Source organism: Falco biarmicus, chromosome 1 (genome assembly GCF_023638135.1).
Source record: "Falco biarmicus isolate bFalBia1 chromosome 1, bFalBia1.pri, whole genome shotgun sequence".
Lineage (NCBI taxonomy): Eukaryota > Metazoa > Chordata > Aves > Falconiformes > Falconidae > Falco > Falco biarmicus.
Genome location: NC_079288.1, coordinates 39,463,892 through 39,481,442, shown reverse-complemented (window position 1 = coordinate 39,481,442; position 17,551 = coordinate 39,463,892). Strand labels below are relative to the sequence as shown.

Genomic DNA, 17,551 nt, shown 5'->3' with positions numbered 1-17,551 from the left:
ATAAAGAGGGTTGGGGAGGGGGGTATTTCCTTTAGCAAAGGACCTTTCCACTCTGGCCTTTTGAACCTGTACTTCTCCCTGGGACTGTTTCTGCTTCATCATGACTTTTTGCAGAGGAAGGTGAGTGCAGAAAGCAGGCTGGCTGTAGGAGAGGGATGCAATCTAATCCTGATGAAAAGGCTTTTACAATCTATGCTTAATTTCCTATTTCTTTTGGATTCTGTCTTTCTTCTGTCCCTCACATGCACAAGCAGATAGAAAAGCTAAATCCTTCCCTGCAGTCTCTCCCAGGGAAAAGTCGGCCCCCTCCCCAGCTTCACCTTCAGGCTTTGCGCACACAAAATGGCTGCAGCAGCCTGTGGGTGGGCATGGAAAGCTCAGGAAGCTGCTTTTCTTTTTCCCACCCTGCCTGCCCAGGAAGCCCTTCTGCTTTTATTTTCTGTGGCATTTTGCTCTTGCATAGCTCTGTGCAAATCCAAGGGGGTCTCCTATGTGTAATCTATGCATGGAATGGGAGCTGGGGAGGGAAATGGCCAGTTTGCATGAGAAGGGGACCTGTCGGGCCCCAGTGTTTATTTTTTTGCTGACCTTCTGGGGATATGGTCAGCGAGAGCTGTGACAGCTGCTGGAAGCGGCTGGGGCTTTGAAGATTGTGAAGGTTGTGACCTCGAGGCCCCTTTCCTCCCTCTGTCCCAGGAGCTGCTGAGTCAATCAGGGAAAAGGGGAGGTGAAATGGGGGCTGCTCTTTAGCCATTTTTCAATTGGTGAATGAAACAGGAAAGGACAAATGCAAGAAGAAAAAAAGAGCGATTACTTCCACTTTGGTGCATTACTGAGAAGGGGGAATCTCTCTTTGGCAAAAGATTATAACAATAATGGGAAACCACTGTGCTCCTAAGATCCAGCACCTTGAATAAAGGATTTAACTGGGCAAGGAGCTGATGGCAGATCAATAACAGTAAATTAGGGGGAAAGCCTACAAACTTCTCTTGGTTCAAAGCAAGAGGAAATCCACCTCTTATTTCCACCTGATACCAGCTCTAGATATGGCAGCAGGAACATGTTCCCAGTTGGCCCACTAGCTCCCACCATCTCCTTGACCCTACGCTAACACATCTTCATCTTTGCTGAGCTCAGCTGAACCCTGTGGCTGGGGTTGCAGAGGCCACTGTGAACAGCTGCACCACACATGCCAAAATAAAGGGACAAAGTACATTGTGTGGGGCTGTATCCTTGATGTGCCTGTGCTTTCAAATGGCACCAGCTCCCTTGGCAATCCACACCCCTGGGCAACCCAAGAGAGGGCTCTCACTCAGTCCCAGAGCCCTTTCTAAGCCCAGTGAGTGGGGTTTAAGTCTTTTTCACTTTCTGGATAACATGATCCTGTGGATCTTTCCTTTTAAAATAGTAATCAGAACAGCAAACAGAGCACCCAGCTTTGGTTGACCAATACACAACAGAGGCAAAGAAAGCAAACAGCAGGCTTTTCAGTTAGTTTACACAGGGGGCACTTAAATACTGTATTGGTTACATAATACCATTTGGGGGTTGGGTTTTACACATTCTTCTACTAAGTATATCTGTGAGATTTGTTTTAAAGTGATCAACATAAATCCAGCCACAGCTTTGAGGGGAAAACTCCTATGATTAGACCCAATACCAGCAGGTAGCTCATAGCATATTTACTGAAAACCAAGGCACAATAGATTTTTTTTTTCCTCTGGACTTGCTGGTCAGCACTGCACTCACTCCACTGCAGTGGAGGGTGTACACTGCCTCTAGAAGGGCTGCCACAGCCAGCCACTTCCCTGCAGGAAGCACAAGCTGCTGGTTTTTAGGGCCATATCCTGCCACTGCTCCATATCCAGTCCTCAGGATTCATCCCAGCACACACTGAAGACAAGATACTTTCTGGCAATTATGACAAACTAAGTGCTAAGAAAGAGGGTGAGGTATATATTAAAAAAAAATAAAAAAATCCTAGCTGCCATTGATTAGGAAAAAGGTATTCCCTGTTAACTCCTCCAGAGAACCCCATTTACATGGGGTACCTTGAAAGTATGTATATTACCTCCTGATAAGCCCTGCAGTAAGCATCCTGTTCCCATCCAAAGGAAGTAGCAGGTGGCCAAACTGCTCCACTGGAGGGTTGACAATGGCATTATCCACCAAGCTTTTCAGCTGAAGCCTGGCTCAATCTGTACACAACTTCTGAGACTCCAGCTAAACCCTTCCTGGGAACAGCAAGCTTCCCCAGGCAAAGCCTGGATCTAACAGATCTGTGCCCATGCAAAGGACCCATCCCTCTGCTCAGAAGTGAACAGATGGGAAGAAGAGTCTCAAAGCATCAGAGCTTTAAAACCATGTTCCTCTCTTTAGTGTGTTGTCACCAGAAGCTCCACGGGCAGAGATCTCTGCCATAAGGAACTATCATAAGGAACTAGCAGAACAGGCGGCTAATTGAGAATGGAAGTTCCTTGGGGCAAACTAAAATAGTCTTTGTGGTACTACATGGAACTAGGTATGCTGCCTGGGCTCAGCATCAAACACAGACTCAGTAAAAATCCTGCTTACTCACTCACCTGGGAGGTAGGCAAGCCCTTGTCTTGTAAACCTCCTTAGACACACAGAATAATCAGGTGACAACAATAAGCTGCTGTGCACAGTGCAAACTCACATGTGCCATTCTGCATGGGTGTAATAAGTCAAATATTTTAAAGAGTCACCCTGCTACTACTACTTCAACAAAGGGCAGGGGTCTCCTCCCTCACACAATGACCTCCTGAGAAGCAACACCTTTACCAAGAGTCGCTACATCTTTGCCAGCAGTTAGCCCAATTAAAATCAATAGGGAGTTATACAAAGTATGAAAGCCACCATCACAAAGTGCTAGAAGACAAACTGGTTTGTTCCTCCACTGTGAATTCCCATAATGTTTCAGAACAAGTTTAGGGTGACAGCAATCTGGTTTTACACAGCTCACCAGCAGAAAATTCTGTTGCCTGTTTTCTTTTTACAGTGGTTACACCTTTAACACATATCTAAATTATTTTGAAAAATCAAACAAAAAGGAGGCTCTGCTCCAGGAGAAGCAGAAAAAGAAAGACTTCCCATTCTGAAGGAAAAGGGGATCTCTCAACATCTTTAGAGAAGTATGGAGGCCACCTTCACATGCAAGCTGTTACAGACAACTTAAGTACCAGCAAAGCTAAGGATTCCTCTCTGCCCAACCCCAAACACCAAGTGATTCATTTAAGGAGTTTACAGCAGCATTTGGAGCAAGTAAAAGGATAGTTCTGGTGTTCCCCTGTTGAATCTTTGGCCAAATTTACTGATTAGAATTGATCCCTTCTTCCCCTCTTCACACACATACATCCCTATGGAAAGGTAAATGATTACAAGAAAAAAAACCCACACAAACCAAAAAACACACAAAAAACCCCCCACCAATCCCCTAAAAACACCTCTCACACACAGAGAAAAAGCATAGGAGAAAATTTAAAGAGAAGCAGGGGGAACCAGGATAGTATTTAAATCGGGAAAACGAAGCCATTCATAATGTTGTCCATTCGTACTTTGTATAAGGGAGCTGGGGTAACGGGTCTTTGAAAGCCTCGACCAGCTGAATGGCTGTCGGCACTACAGCAGGGAAACCCTTCGCGGGTGGGTTAAAGCCAACAGCCTGCCTCTGCTCCCGGCCTCCGCTCCGCGTCCGCTGCCCCGACGGGCGGGACGGGCAGCGCCGAGCCGCGCTGCCGCCGGCAGAAAGAACGGGTTTCCGTGCCGGGGTCTCATCTTCGGTGCTCAGCAGCCGGCCGAGCCCGACAGCTGGTGCCGAGTGAAACCGGCCTCTGCAAAGGGATTGCATGGGGATTTCGGAGGGTCTGTGGCTCGTAGCTCTTGAAAGGACCCGCGGACAGTCAGCGCCGCCGCTTTGTTTGCAGGGCTCTGCCCGAAGGGAAGGTGTCCAAGCCCGAGGAGCCTCCCTCACCGGGCCAGAGGAGTGCAGAGTGCGGCCCCCCTTCTGTCAGGGAAGGTGTGCTCGGAACGGCTGCCTGCCCCTCCGTGGGAGGCTGACACAAAAAATCACATCCACCGGCCCTAGTGGGGGGGGAGCAGGCTCAGGGCCGTGCAAAGGGGACATCGACTAAAGCCACTGCTGGACACAGACATCTTGAAATATTTTTATAAACTTGGAGGCACACAATAAAATGGGGGGTGGGGGAGGTGTGGCGGGGGCGTGGAGACAGATATGCAGCAGGAAAGACTTCTCAGTAAGTATTTCTCAGGCTATTCACTCACACATTTCCGATTATTTCTACCTAAAATAGCGTTGAAATCCAAGCACATCCTTCCTTGGCTCTTCTCTATTCAATCGTAAACCCACTGATGCACACAAATGCCCCGAGAGCAGCCTGGAGGAAGCCCGCTGCTGCTCCGGGTGCACTGCCGGGAGAGCCTGCTTGGGCACCCCGGGGGACTGTGGGGCGACCCCGCTGCCGCACTTCCACCCACAGCCGGTCGGTCCCGGTGACAGAAAGGCGGCAGGCACCGGGCAGAGAGGGGCTGCGAGGCATGGGGAACCCCTGTCACCCCGCAGAGCCGAGCAGAGCCACAGGAGCCCCCGAAGGGGCGCTGGCTCCCGGCAGGACACCTAGCCTCCCTCCGGCCATGCCTCGGCTCCCACCTGCACCCGGAGCCCCCGGGCAGCCCGGCAGGGCCACACAAGCTGCTGCCTTCGAGGGACAGGGTGGCCATCGCCATTTTAACCTGCTCCAAGCAGGCCCAGGGGAGAGAGGTAGCGGGTGACCTTCCGCCACTCTGCGGAGCTGCAGGGGAAGGACACTGGGGAGGGCAGGGGTTGTCTGGCCAGCCAAGGGCATGTCACCCAGCCTTCCTGCTGGCTTCCCAGACACCGGCCCCAGTCCCAGTGCACCGCTCAGACCAGGCAAAGGAAACCTATTTCCTCTTCCAGGTGGGACCAAGAGGTACCAACATGTTGTTTGGGATTACTCAGTTCTGCAGCTACAAACCAAGTACTGGCCATCAGTCCCAGTCCAGTACCTTAAGCATGGCTCCACCTATTCCTTCCAAAAGACCCCTCGACTTTAGCTCACACTTTATTTGGCTCAATACTTAGCCTAAAACAAGATCCATCCTTTCTTTCAGTATGAACCAGTGTCTCATAGTGAAAAACAGATAATCATTGTTCTAAGGTTTCTTAAGGCACCACGAATAAGAAAATATGATCCTAGTGTCAAGATGTTTTTCTGGAAGGACGATCTAGACTGGACAACTTTCCTATGGAGAAGAGCACAGAAAGCAACCTGGAAAGAGGAGCCGTTCTCCATTACTATTTCCCCCTTCAAAAATCACCTCTTCATGTAGCGTCGCGCTCAGCCCAGCCCTCCTAGCACCGCCTCCTGCAGCATCCCTTCCCGCGGCACGCAGCCGGCGGGAGCTCCGCCGCCGGTGCTCCGCCGCCGGGTCCCAGCCAGGGGCGTGCTACGGGGCAGGGAAGGGCTGAGGATGCTGAAGCACCCTCCTCTAGCCAGCTCTCATTGTACGTCCTCTCCACGCGTGCGCCCTGTCCCACGCAGCCCCCGCCCGCCTGCCCGGCCCCCTCCCACCGCCGCTCGCCCCCAGGTCCGCGCCCCTGCCCTGCCGGGGACCGCCGGGCTCAGAAACCCTCGTTCTCCATCACCGACACGCATATTCACTTTGTTCTGATATTCTCCGCATTTGGGACCCCACTTGCCCGCAGAAAGGAGCCGCCGCCCCCCAGCGCTGCGGGGACACAGTGCCCAGGCGGGGCTCGCTCCCTGGCAGGGCTCTGGGCGCTGGGGAGGAGGCTGTAAAAGTTGCGTTGTGAAACTTCAGGTCTCGGGAGCGTTTTCAGGCTTTTCTTCGCTACTCATCACAGCTCTCCCGGAGGAGGGCGTCCCTTCCACTCCAGCTGCCGCTTCCAAAAATCACAGTTACCTCTACCTTTTTGGGTAGGGAGGAAGGATGCTGTGCTCTCCCTGCTGAGAATTTATGCCCCAAGGAGCAAATGCATCTATTCTGGCCGGCCGGCCGGCCACCCCCATACCCCCTACCCCGCCTTGCTGAGCAGCATCCTTCCTGCCCTTCAGCGCCTGGCTGTAGCCCCGGGAAAGGCAGCTTGCCCAAGGGGCAACACGGAGCACTTTTATCCCCAGAGCCGAGACCGGGGGGGGATTCGAGGTTGCTAGGACTTTTTAGCAAGGATTCAGTTCATCACTCATAGTGAACAGCCTCCCATCTCATGAGGGAAAACAGCGGCCATGTAGGGAGACAGACAGATTTTAACATTTTAAGGTCTTCTGCCCCGGAGCCCGAAGTCTCTAAGCTCGACTGAGAGCCACCCTCACCCCTGTGGGTTTGTATTACTGAGGAAATGCAGCACAACATAAACGTGTTTTGCTGTGCAGCTGTATAAAAAATTGCCTCCAGCTCCACAGTAATCATCTCCACACCCGCACCCAGCAAAGGCAGAGGTAATGCGCTCAAAAGTATAATATTTGCAAGAGAGACAGCAGATGGTGCTCCCTTGGGTGCAGTTTCAGGAGAAGCCTCACATTCTGCACACCTCCCGATGTCTGTTTTAGCCGCCCGGGCTTAATGCTACAACTGCCTTTTTTTGGTGATGGAGTCACAAGCACACAGGACACAAGCCCAGTATCAGATGTTGATGGCACGACTCATGAGCCTTCTCGTTTTGAAGAAGCAGGGAGGACAAAAGCAGAGTAGACAGGTGATTAAACAAGTGCCTATACAATTATTTTATCACATCACACTCCGTGTGCCCATCGAAGCCAGTTGCCAAGCTAGATCAGTTTGTAGTATAATGGGAACTGCTGGAGACGCATCAGTTTCCTTTACAGCATCAGCAGCCGAACAGGGCTAGAAACCCTCCAGCAAGCCCTACAGCAACACGGTTCGAGGTTCCATAAGCACGGAGTCCTCCGGACACCCCAGATGCTGTACAAGCGGTCCGGGCACCCGGGAGCACCCGTGTTTCCCTTGGCTCCCGCTCCTGGGCAGGTACGGACGCGCTGCTCTCTTTTCTTGGCACAAGGAGGCACCGCTCCCCTGTAATTCCCCAGCCCAACGCTTCCGTCTGTAGCCTTTCGGGCTCTTGAGCTACCGCGCTTTCAACTTGCCACCTGGCTAGAAGTCGGATGGAGGCAGCAGGAAGGGACTCATGCTCTCCACCGGGCACAGGGCGGCGGCGCTGCCGTGTGCAGCCCCCCCGGGGTGCGGCCGGCGAGGAGCTCTCCCACGCGTGGGAGCCGGACTGTGCCCACGGCAGCGCCGGCACACGTGGCTCGGGGCTGCGCGCATGAGGTGGGACCTCCCCGCTCCCCTCCACGCCTCGTTGCAGCGGGCGAGGCTGAACAGAGACCACGACCGTGCCCGGCGGAGAAGGCGGAGAGGAGGTGGGGAGGGACGAGGGGAGGGGGCAGAATGTAGCGGGAGGACGGTTTCGGCTACGGAAAGCAGGTCTTGGAGAAAACCTCCTCCCATCACCCGAGGATCGCCGTTAGCAGAGGCTGGCTGTCAAGTACTGGTACCCGGGATCGCAGAAGGCTCCTGTTCAAGATTATCTTTCCGCTCTGCTAGGAGGATCGGCAGGCAGGTGATGCTGAGAAACCGAACTTGCACTGCCGGGCTGATTTGCAGACAAGTCTAAGTCTACCTAGCAAATGAACAAAGCCCTCGGCAGTAACCGCGCCGGCAGGGAGGGGAGCTGGACCCGCCAGCCCGCAGTCCCCACCGAGAACGGCTAGCGTGGCGTGGCGCGGGTGACCCACGCAGCCCGTGAGAGCTGCAGCTCCGCAGGGTAGCGGGGAGAAGCCGACGGTTGCAGCCTCCCACCGGTTCGCAAACCGACACCGTCTCGGTAGGGGATGGTAGTTCGGCGTTCATCCTAACGCCAAAGGGAATCCACGGCCGGTGGCACAGAACCCGCTCTAGGGAAAGCGGTCCAGGCAAGAGCCGGGTGAGTTACACTGGGAACAAGATGCGTTCATGTGAGTATTACCACTGACGTGCAACATGTCTTATACTGGCTAGAAACTGATCATTTGATTTTAGCTTTTGCTTTCGACATTTCACAAAATGCAACTGGGTTGTTACAGATGACAGAAAAAGGAGAGCTCCCTGTTTAACTCCTTTTGTGTCTTTCCTCCCCCCACAGAGTGCAAACCGGTTTTTAATTTTATGATACAGGTAATTGCCTTAAGTGTCTATTGTAAGCAAAAAGACTTCAGCCTTTGCCGCATTTTATCGATCCTCTAGAAAGATAGTAAACAGAAACACCTGAAGCATCGCTTCATAGCCCACGCCAATATTTAAAACTTGCCTTTCAAATAACCGAGCGGTAACGGCTTGGCAGAGCGCACTGAACGCGAGACGCGGCCGCACAGGTCTTACAGCAGCTGATGGCCTTAGCAACGTATAGCGGGGGGAGCGGATGTTATTTGTTTCCCCTCGAAGAGCATAAATTTGCCGGCGATCAAAGCTACGCTGCAGAGACCCGGCGGGGCTGCTCCCGGGGCGGCGGCGCAGCGCTCACTAGCGGCCGCCCCCCGGCCCGGCCCGGGTTCCCAGGCGGAGCGGGGGAGGAGGAGGAGGAGGGAGACGCGCCCGCCCCTTTTTCCTCAGAACAGCCCTGCTCGCATCTTCGCCACTCGAGGGTGGATGCAGATCATCAGAAGAGCCGTTCCCTAGGCAGGACAGAGCAATCATCTGGATTTTAAGCGAGTAGAAAAACTCTAGTGGCAGTGCTGGCTGGGGGCACCGGCAAGCCCCCGGAGCAGCGCGAAGGGGTTTGCAGCTGCCCGACCCTTCCAGCCCAGCGGCCGGGCAGGTAGAGATGGGGCCGAGAAAGCATCAGTAGAAGAAAAGTCACATTGGGTGGGTACCCACCGTGTCTTATGTTTAGCTGTAGTTTGAGTTACACTAGATTCACCTCAGGGACTTCTATTTTCAGTACAGCACACAGCTCTACTACAACCAGTACTCTCACAAAACAAAGGTTAGGTGAATGAATACATGACTATCACAAAGATCAAGCAAAGAGTCTTAGATGCAAGTCCAAGCTCAACAGACCTCCAGACACGCAGAGCCAGCACATGTGCATTATTTTCATAGTTTAAAAAAGCATATAGGAACTGATTAGGCAGCTTTATAGCTTGAACACATTCCGATTAATTTGTAATGTGTTTCATGAGGGTTTGGTGCCCTTGAGATGTCATACAGCTTCTAACCCTAATGAAGCTGGACACCATTTTCCCAAAGGATTGAAGACAGCTGAATCCCACAGAAAACAGTGGCTTGACAGCTAGAGCTGTCACAGGAGAATTCCACTGCAAACTTCATGCTAATTTAGAATTAGTGCAACACCAAATATAGTAAAAGGCTTTTATAACTGCTTTAATTTGCTGCATTTTAAAGAGAAAGATGTGTTGACCTGTGTGGATGCTGAAGCCTTTCAAGGTGCCCACTATATTCCCTCCTTGTCTCATACACACCCAAAGTAATTCAGTACTCAGAGGAACCGTCTGACCATGCCTCAATCAATTCTCACACATCGCTGAAAGTATTGCAAGTTTGATTCAGGAATCAGATTAGAAGGAGCTATTCCTGGTATTCTGTCTTTTTGCACAGAGTAAAAATAGGTTGTGAGGTATCAATACTCAAGGTCCTGCTGAAGTACTTAAAAGCAGGGGAGCACTGAGGTACTTAGAATGTCAGCAGGAGGAGGGGAGAAAGTGTAATATATTTATTCCTCTAAGTATTTAAAACAACCTTAGGACCCTAAAGTTTATTACTGTTTGTGACTTGCATACATAATAAACACTACATACCCTAAGGTAAGTTTTAATTGCCTTGTGTTTCCAATGCAACTCCAGGTTGATAAGGCTGAACATTTTATTCTTTCTCCAGGAAGCAAACCATCCCCCGTGCTTCCTACCCCACAAGACAGAATCAAGGAGACTAGAAGAAGAAAGCACTTCCTTAGCTCTGAGAATTCCTTTTTAAGAGTAACTCTTTTTTCCTAAACTCTTTCCCTAAAAAGCTTAATGACACAATGGGTGGTATCTAGTAAGGCCAAACACATTGGCTCCTGAAAGGCAAATGATGTAACAGCCACATTATGAAGCAATTAATTATCAACAACACTTGAATGGTGGCCCAGACCTGGATTATGGGAAGATGTGTTTGAAGAGAGAACTGCAGAAATCAAAAAGGCACAGATAAGAACTCAAAACTGGGAAAAGAAAGCCAGCAGCACCATGGCACCCTACACATGCAAATCCCTCACAGCTCTCAGCAGGGAACCCAACCAAAAAGCCAGTAAGCATGCCAGCCAGGGCATCCAACACCTGGTGAGATGCTGCTGCTAGGAGAAGCTATTTCTAAGGTTCAGCCCCTGCCTAGTACAGGTGTGAAACATGGTGCATCTACAGCGACAGCTAGTGCTAGAGAAGAGATGCAGAAGAGAAAGAAGATTCAGCAAAACCAACTGGCTTAAAAATAATGCTGTGAGCATCACTGTTACAGGGTTGTTTTGATTGTAATTTTTTTGTTTTGATTTTTAAAAATATATGCTAATTTAACTTAATAAGAACAGACAGACCCAATTACTATTCCCAAACATGATAAAATTAAAACAAAACATTGGTTTATGCTTAGCCTCCAAAATTAACATGTCTAAGGTTCTCTTTTGTCATCCTACATTGAACCAGATAGATACGTATATGTAAAATGCCACATCTGACATCGTTTTCAAAGTAGGTAGATTGCCTTTAGTAAATATTCCCATTGAGAACAACCATAAATAAGGATCCCTCTAATTCTTTTTCCAAAAGGCTTTCTAGTTTAAAGGACAAACAACAACACTGGTGCACCTTTCCAGAGTTCTTGTAGTAGCAGCAAGCAAGAAATTAGAAAGCACCCATCAAGATTTTTGAAAGTTTTTCTGCTAGCATCAGAAGCCAAAATAGTTTTCACTTAACCTTGAAGCGTATAGAGAATTTTGACAAAAGGTATTACAAAATTCAGTTTATCACCTTAAAATAAAGGGAAAGAAAGAAGCAAAACAGCATTCCAACTTTCGTATCTACATTTCAGTATTTCGTATGTTTTACCCAAGAGTCCCAACACCTTTAGGCAGATTATAAAAGTCATACGGAAAACAAATAACAAAACCCAACAACATAAAACACGGGATTCTTCAAGTCTTTAGTCCTCAGCTGTGGAGGAAGGACTAAAAAATTGAATGGTAAGCAGCCAAAAAAAATAAACCCACCTGAGTTAGATTCTGAAATCTCAATACTTCAATTTGAAACATAAAATATGACATTAAACAGATATTAACACAAGCCTTTTAAATCTAGAAGTTATATAGAAAGGAAGGCACATTAGCACAAGCCATAATTTTTCACAGCTGTAAGCTTTAGCACTTCCTACATTAATTTATATGACTTTTGTAGTTTGCATTTAGCATGTTATGAGTACCAAAATTTATTTTAATGCTGTTAGACCTTCCCGAAGTAAGATTCACTTTAGCTAGCCTTAAATAAGAGTCTGTCAGCACAACTTTTATAGTAATACAAACTGAAAAAAAAATATTGTGACACGTGCAAGTGAAATATTAAGGCCAAGAGATTTGCACTTTGGTCAGAATCAAAGGTGAAGGAAATTCAGGTCACAGGAATACTGTTGAACATGTCTTTAAATAAGGCATTCATGGATACACATGTGCGAGGAGGCTTGGCTCCTTAGGAACAAAAGGTACAAATGTGTTCAAAACTGGTATCATATTAGAAAGTAAGCAGCAAGAATGAAAAGTCAGTTCTTTCCCAACCTCAATAAACCAATATGTCTCAAATCCAGAACAGAAGAAGAAAGGTCCAGTGAGATCCCACTCAAGCATAAGACTGATAAATACCTTTGCTAGGGACAGAAACATCCAGGCAGAGATAAACAGTGGGTAGGGACAGTACCCGGCACAGACTGAGATGAGCAACACAGCTCTACCCCTTCTCAGCCAAGTCAGTATTCCACAGGTGCACGAACACTAAGCCCATATGGTTTAGGCATAAAGTGTTTAGCTCTTAGTGACAGAGAACTCATTGCCAAATTTCTTCCTCCTGACAAAATGCTACCACTCTTTTTGTGTTTACTAATATACCAACTTCAAAAGAAAAGCCCTCCTTTTTAATAAAGGAAAGGAAGAGTCGGCTTGTTTACGCAGAAGGTTCGGTTTGTTTTTAGTTACCCTTTATAGCTACAACTTCAATACCAATTAGTCAGGAATATCAGTGAACCTGAAACATTCATCACATAAAAGTTTACTTCTAATACAAAACAGCAAAAGCTAGTTTACTTACACTCCAAAAATGCCCATAATCCTTAAGTACCTACATGCAACTAAGATTCATTGAAAAACAGTCTTCCTTTGAAGAAAAATAATCAGGTACACAAAATAACTGTTACAGAGGTTTCTTGTTCCATAGGGTATGAAGGATCTTCACTAGTAGTAAACCCTTAAATAAAACCTAAAGCTAGCCCGTATAGCACAACTGCATGAGGCGTAACAGAGTAGGAAGCACGTATCAGCAGGTATATTTATAAAGCTCAACTGCAATTGCCTGTTGCACCTTCTCAACACAACACTAACACCACAGCACGTGACTGGAGCTGTAAAAGCAGTAAATCAGTTTCCTGCTTCTTTAACTGATTGACTAATTAAGACCATAATTGGTAAACTATTTACACATGGAGACAAGAACATCTTAATTATTTGACTTTTCACACTCATTTTGTGAGCTTTCCTGTTTAAAGCAACTAGAAAATGTACAGTACTTTGAATTTTAATCAGTACTTCCAGTAACACCATGTAACAAAACACACTCAAGAATTAGGTTTTTTTCACAGAGGAAGAGGAACACAGAAATTCATGACTCGTTAAATGAAGATTCCTTGCTAGCACTCCAGAGCATAGCATTCTGTCGAAAAGCAAGGACCAAGCTATTGTCCAAGATTCTTTTTTCTCTTCTGGATTTACACAAAAATACCCCACATGGGTATATGCCCCACTACTTATTCATCTGGATTCTCATACTGATCTTGCAGAGTGACATGCAAGTCCAATGTAAGTCAAATTCAACTGTTCCTTTGCACCACATGGAATTTTATAAAATTCTAATATTAATTAAAGAAACCATAGCTTTCTGCATGAGTTCATTGAACAGAGCAGTCTTACCATTTGACAAGTAGCAGTATCACTATTACCAGAAAATCTGAACTTTTTAGAGAGAGTGAATAAATAAAAACTTGGTCTTCTTACTCCAACATACACAGTATTTTCAACTCTTCCAGTACAGTATGCAATGAAACTCAAGAAAGACATTGGAAGCAATTTTCAAATGGATGACATTTTCCTTCTGGAAGGTTGAATAGCTGACTTCAAACCACTCAAAAGACACCACATTTGAGAACTATTTTTCCCTTCCTAGACTCACTCCATCTCCTCATTAATAACATTTTCTCACTAAGAAGTAGAAATCAGTTTCCAAATATTTAATTATAATTAGAAAAAGATTATAAAAGACGAAGTTTTATTGTACTTGGGACTACAGAAATGTATTACTTCAGTTTTTCCATTTCCTTCAAATTTGAGAAAAAGGAACGAGCAAAACAAATGACAACAAAAACTAAGACGTATGAACTGGTTCCACCCATTAAGCTTGAAAATTCAGAAAAGATTTTGCCAAATAAATTTCAATGGCTGAATGTGGCAGACGCCACTCCCCATGGAAGTGCTGCATTCCTAGAATGAACTAATGCCCTTCAGTAATACCAAACGTCAGTCACTTAGGCAAGGCGGGACTTATAAGAGACCAAGGATTAGAATCTCCGGACACTGGAGTAAGCTGAAGCATTTTGGATCCTCTATCAATTCAGAGCTCATCATGTTTTGCAGGGTCCATACTGGGTTTGATGAAGACTCCTTCCATTGCTTTCCAATAGTTGTGATGATTAGCAGTAGGCATGCCATGAACTTCCCGTTGGCCTCTAATGGGATGGCCATACTGCTCCCCTGTTATTGAAAGGAACACCTCAGTTCCCACGTGCTTGAAGCGCACTGCATCCTCCCGCTCCCAGTAAGTCCCACTGCATTGCACAATCCATATATCGAGGTCATCTCCTTCGCCATCATCACCAAAGGCACTTACTTCCTGTTAGAGACATAAACTTCCTGAAGTGAAAATGTAAGCAAACACCTCCAATACACACACACAAAAATATCAACCGCAAAGTCAACAGACTTTAAAGGCAAGGATGAAGAAGAAAGAAAAAGTGTGGTTGCATTGCTTTGTCAAGTTATCAAATCCAGAAGCAGTAACTTTCTACCACTACAATCTGAAGACAAAGTGCCAACAAACTCCAACATGTAATCTGAGCAAAAAGTGCCAACAAGCCCCAACATACATTACAAATTAAATGAAAGAGGACTTGAGCACAGAGATCGGAGCAATCCTTCTGAGAAAAAATTCAAAAGAAAACACTAATGCCTGATGCAAATTTTCCTCATTCAAGATTTTGTAACTGTAGACAGTTAGTTTTGTAGTATGACCACCTTCATAGTTACCACTACAACAGTTTTTTTCAGCATGTGTTTTTAATTACAATGTCCCAACAATTTAGCTTATTAAGTAATCACATTCCTTTTTTACTTAATTATACCAAGCTTACAACTGGGTGAACAACTATTCTGGTTTACACTCTTTCTTCAGATAGACAGATGAATAACTCTTTAAAAAAACAAGGACGACCACTAAAGCAAATGAATTCCTGTTAAAACAAAAGTTAAGAGATTAGGTTTCATTATGCACAAAAAAAAGCCAAGCATTTCCAGAAAACAGACAGGCTAAGCTTCAACTGTTTAGGACTCCAGACAGCCTTTAATTCCTAAAAATCTGGTAACTAGAAGTGATGAACAACTTGAAAATAGAAGTGCAATACTGTGTGCCTAGCAACCTAAAATTTTAGGGTCATGTTAATTCAAGTTTATGTAGTCCAAAAACTGCGAAAGACAACATACTAACTGAAAATCCAACTTCTGTTAAGAATATGAAATAAAAAAAGTTTGTGTTCATAACTACATCATATTTCAATAATGTCATAAGTCACAGTCCTGTCAATCTCTGGGAAGTCATGCAAACTTTCCTTTTGCCTACATACCATGCAAACACGTAGCAAAACCAAAGAAACACAATGACAGTTGCTGAATAGTTTTACATCAACGACATTACACAAATTATCTAAACTGACAAATGAAAACTGGGGGAAGGGTTAAGAGTCAATCTGTTCTTTAAATAATTCTTCTGAAATGCTATTTTTCCATCACTTCTTTTGTTTTAATAAGATCATCTAGATAACCCTACACAAAACTGGACCTTATTGTTTCAGCCACTTTACTCATGGTAAAAGACAAAACTTCTTCATTAAGAGTCAGTTCTTCCAATCTTGGATGTAATGATCTATCTACATAGCCTGAAGGAATGCTAAAATGACTACTAGTGACAAACTTTCAACAAATTTGCATTAGTTACTTTAAGAGAGATTTTCAGTCTTGGAGAAGCATTTGTTCAAGGACAAGACTGGGATGTAATAACAGAAATTATACTCTTCTAGATATGTACAAAATGATAATTAAATATCTGATTGTGAGAGCAGATTCATTTTTCCTGTTGAAGGAGAGCAGATAAATACAAACAGCAAACTAAAATAAGGATAGCAAGAAGATGACTAGTAGATTGGATCACCAAGGAGCTTGGTTATAGGAATGCCTACTGTTATAACACATTAGTTGCCTCGCTCTGGAGAAATTTTCACAATGTTGAGGAAGGCGCCCAGTCTCCCACACCTTGGAATTGTTTAACATTTCAGAACAGTCTTCCCAGTAGCAAGTGCAGAATAAAAAAAATATGCAGATTTGTTAGAACTAGTACGAAATACCGACAGTGGTATATAGTACATGTTATATCTGTCAGGGACTTAAACACATTATTCCAATATGCAGAAAAGCAAATACTTGTACTCTGGATATGCATAGACACACTGTTTCTGGCAGCTGGTACCCAAGCTTGATTCTTCAAAAACATGAGAAACTGGAGAGACTATTGTCAACAGCATGCACTACTTATACAAAAGCTTAAGATTTAAAACAACTCACTTGGTTATTGGAGAGTGGTGATGGGAAGTGATGAGTGTGTAAATTTTTTCCTGTGTTAACATGGGTAAGTCGTATAGCTTGCCCACATTTCACTGGCGTCCCACGCTGGCAACTGCCGTCATTCTTCCCACGAATACGCCAGTAGCTGTTAGCATCATCTGAAGCTTCAACTCCTGTCACTGACTGCTGCCCACTTCCTGTTTGAATAGAATGGCAGGAGGACTTAACCCACTTCCCCAGTTCAAAAAGTCCTGAAAGAACTAAAGAAATTTGCTTTAATGTTCTCATGACTTCATGTTTAAGAGATGTTTAATTCTCACAGTACGTTTACTGACTGCAATTGGAATGCTGGTACCAAATAGTCTTTCAGATCAAAGAAGTTAAACAGAGCATGTATTAGTAGATGCAAACTGTCAAAAGAAAAATCTGACCCATGATGGACGCTGTCGACACCATCCTGCCTTTCTCAAAAATACTACCAAGTTCTTTGCATCCCCAAACAAACCAGCACCCCTGTTGCCAGCACAGAGGCTGCGACGACACCGCTGAGACCCTGGACACAAAACAGGGCTTACCTCAGGGACGAGGGCGAAGCATCCCTGTCACAGCCCCGCTCCCGCGCAGCACGGCTGCAGTGCCTTCCCGCAACCCAGGTCTCAGCCTCCTCCGCTGCCGGCCTGGTCTCCAGCGCACCCCACAACACCACCCCTGGCCTGCTGCTCCCTCCGCACCAGAGAAGCGAACCTCAGCAACCTCTGGCCCCCGCCCTCCCGCCATTTTCCTGCCCCTCTCACTGCCTGTCCCCCAGCGCCTCCACGTTCCCGCCATTTCCCAGCCTCCCTCACGGCTCCCCGTTCCCGCCACTTCCCTCAGCCCGCAGGCCCCTCAGCACGGCGCCCCCCGGCCCAGCCCTGCTCACCGGAGCCGTACTTGACCTCGTGCGAGTGGAGCCGCACGCTGTGGCGGGTGTTGAGCAGCTTCAGCACCGAGCCGCAGGTAACAGCGCCCGGCGCCGGGTCCCGGCCATGGCACAGCCCGCGCAGCAGCGCCAGGAGCAGGAGCGGGAGGAGGCGGCAGCCGCCACGCATCGCGCCACAACCCTCCCGGCACCGCCGCCCCTCCGCCTCCCTCAGCGGAGCGCTTCCGCAGCCCCCGCCAGCTCAGCCAATCGGCCCGCGCCAGCGCCGCGGCCGGCCAATCGCCGCCCGGCCTCTGCCGGGCCTCGCCTCCGTATTGGGCCACGGCTGAGTAACCTCCCCACCTGGAGCCCTGCAGCAG

The 17,551-nt window shown here is 47.1% G+C and overlaps 1 protein-coding gene across 1 annotated transcript; it reads right to left on the bottom strand.

Moving 5' to 3' along the window:
* Positions 1-11,746: 11,746 nt before the first annotated feature.
* On the bottom strand, positions 11,747-17,421 carry SDF2L1 (stromal cell derived factor 2 like 1). The gene is made up of 3 exons (XM_056326768.1): positions 17,193-17,421; positions 16,274-16,470; positions 11,747-14,273 (listed from the first exon to the last, which is right to left on the bottom strand). The coding sequence occupies exons 1-3, from the start codon at positions 17,359-17,361 to the stop codon at positions 13,995-13,997; spliced, it is 645 nt and encodes a 214-aa protein (XP_056182743.1). The 5' UTR covers positions 17,362-17,421; the 3' UTR covers positions 11,747-13,994.
* Between the last annotated feature and the right edge of the window lie 130 nt (positions 17,422-17,551).

What these genes read in the sequence shown, in the direction of transcription:
- SDF2L1 (XM_056326768.1), bottom strand. Translation starts at nt 17,361, where the DNA reads ATGCGTGGCGGCTGCCGCCTCCTCCCGCTCCTGCTCCTGGCGCTGCTG. An exon ending in CGAGGTCAAGTACGGCTCCG is followed by an intron (nt 16,471 to 17,192) that starts GTGAGCAGGGCT and finishes CTATTCAAACAG; the next exon opens with GAAGTGGGCAGCAGTCAGTG. An exon ending in CACCACTCTCCAATAACCAA is followed by an intron (nt 14,274 to 16,273) that starts GTGAGTTGTTTT and finishes TGTCTCTAACAG; the next exon opens with GAAGTAAGTGCCTTTGGTGA.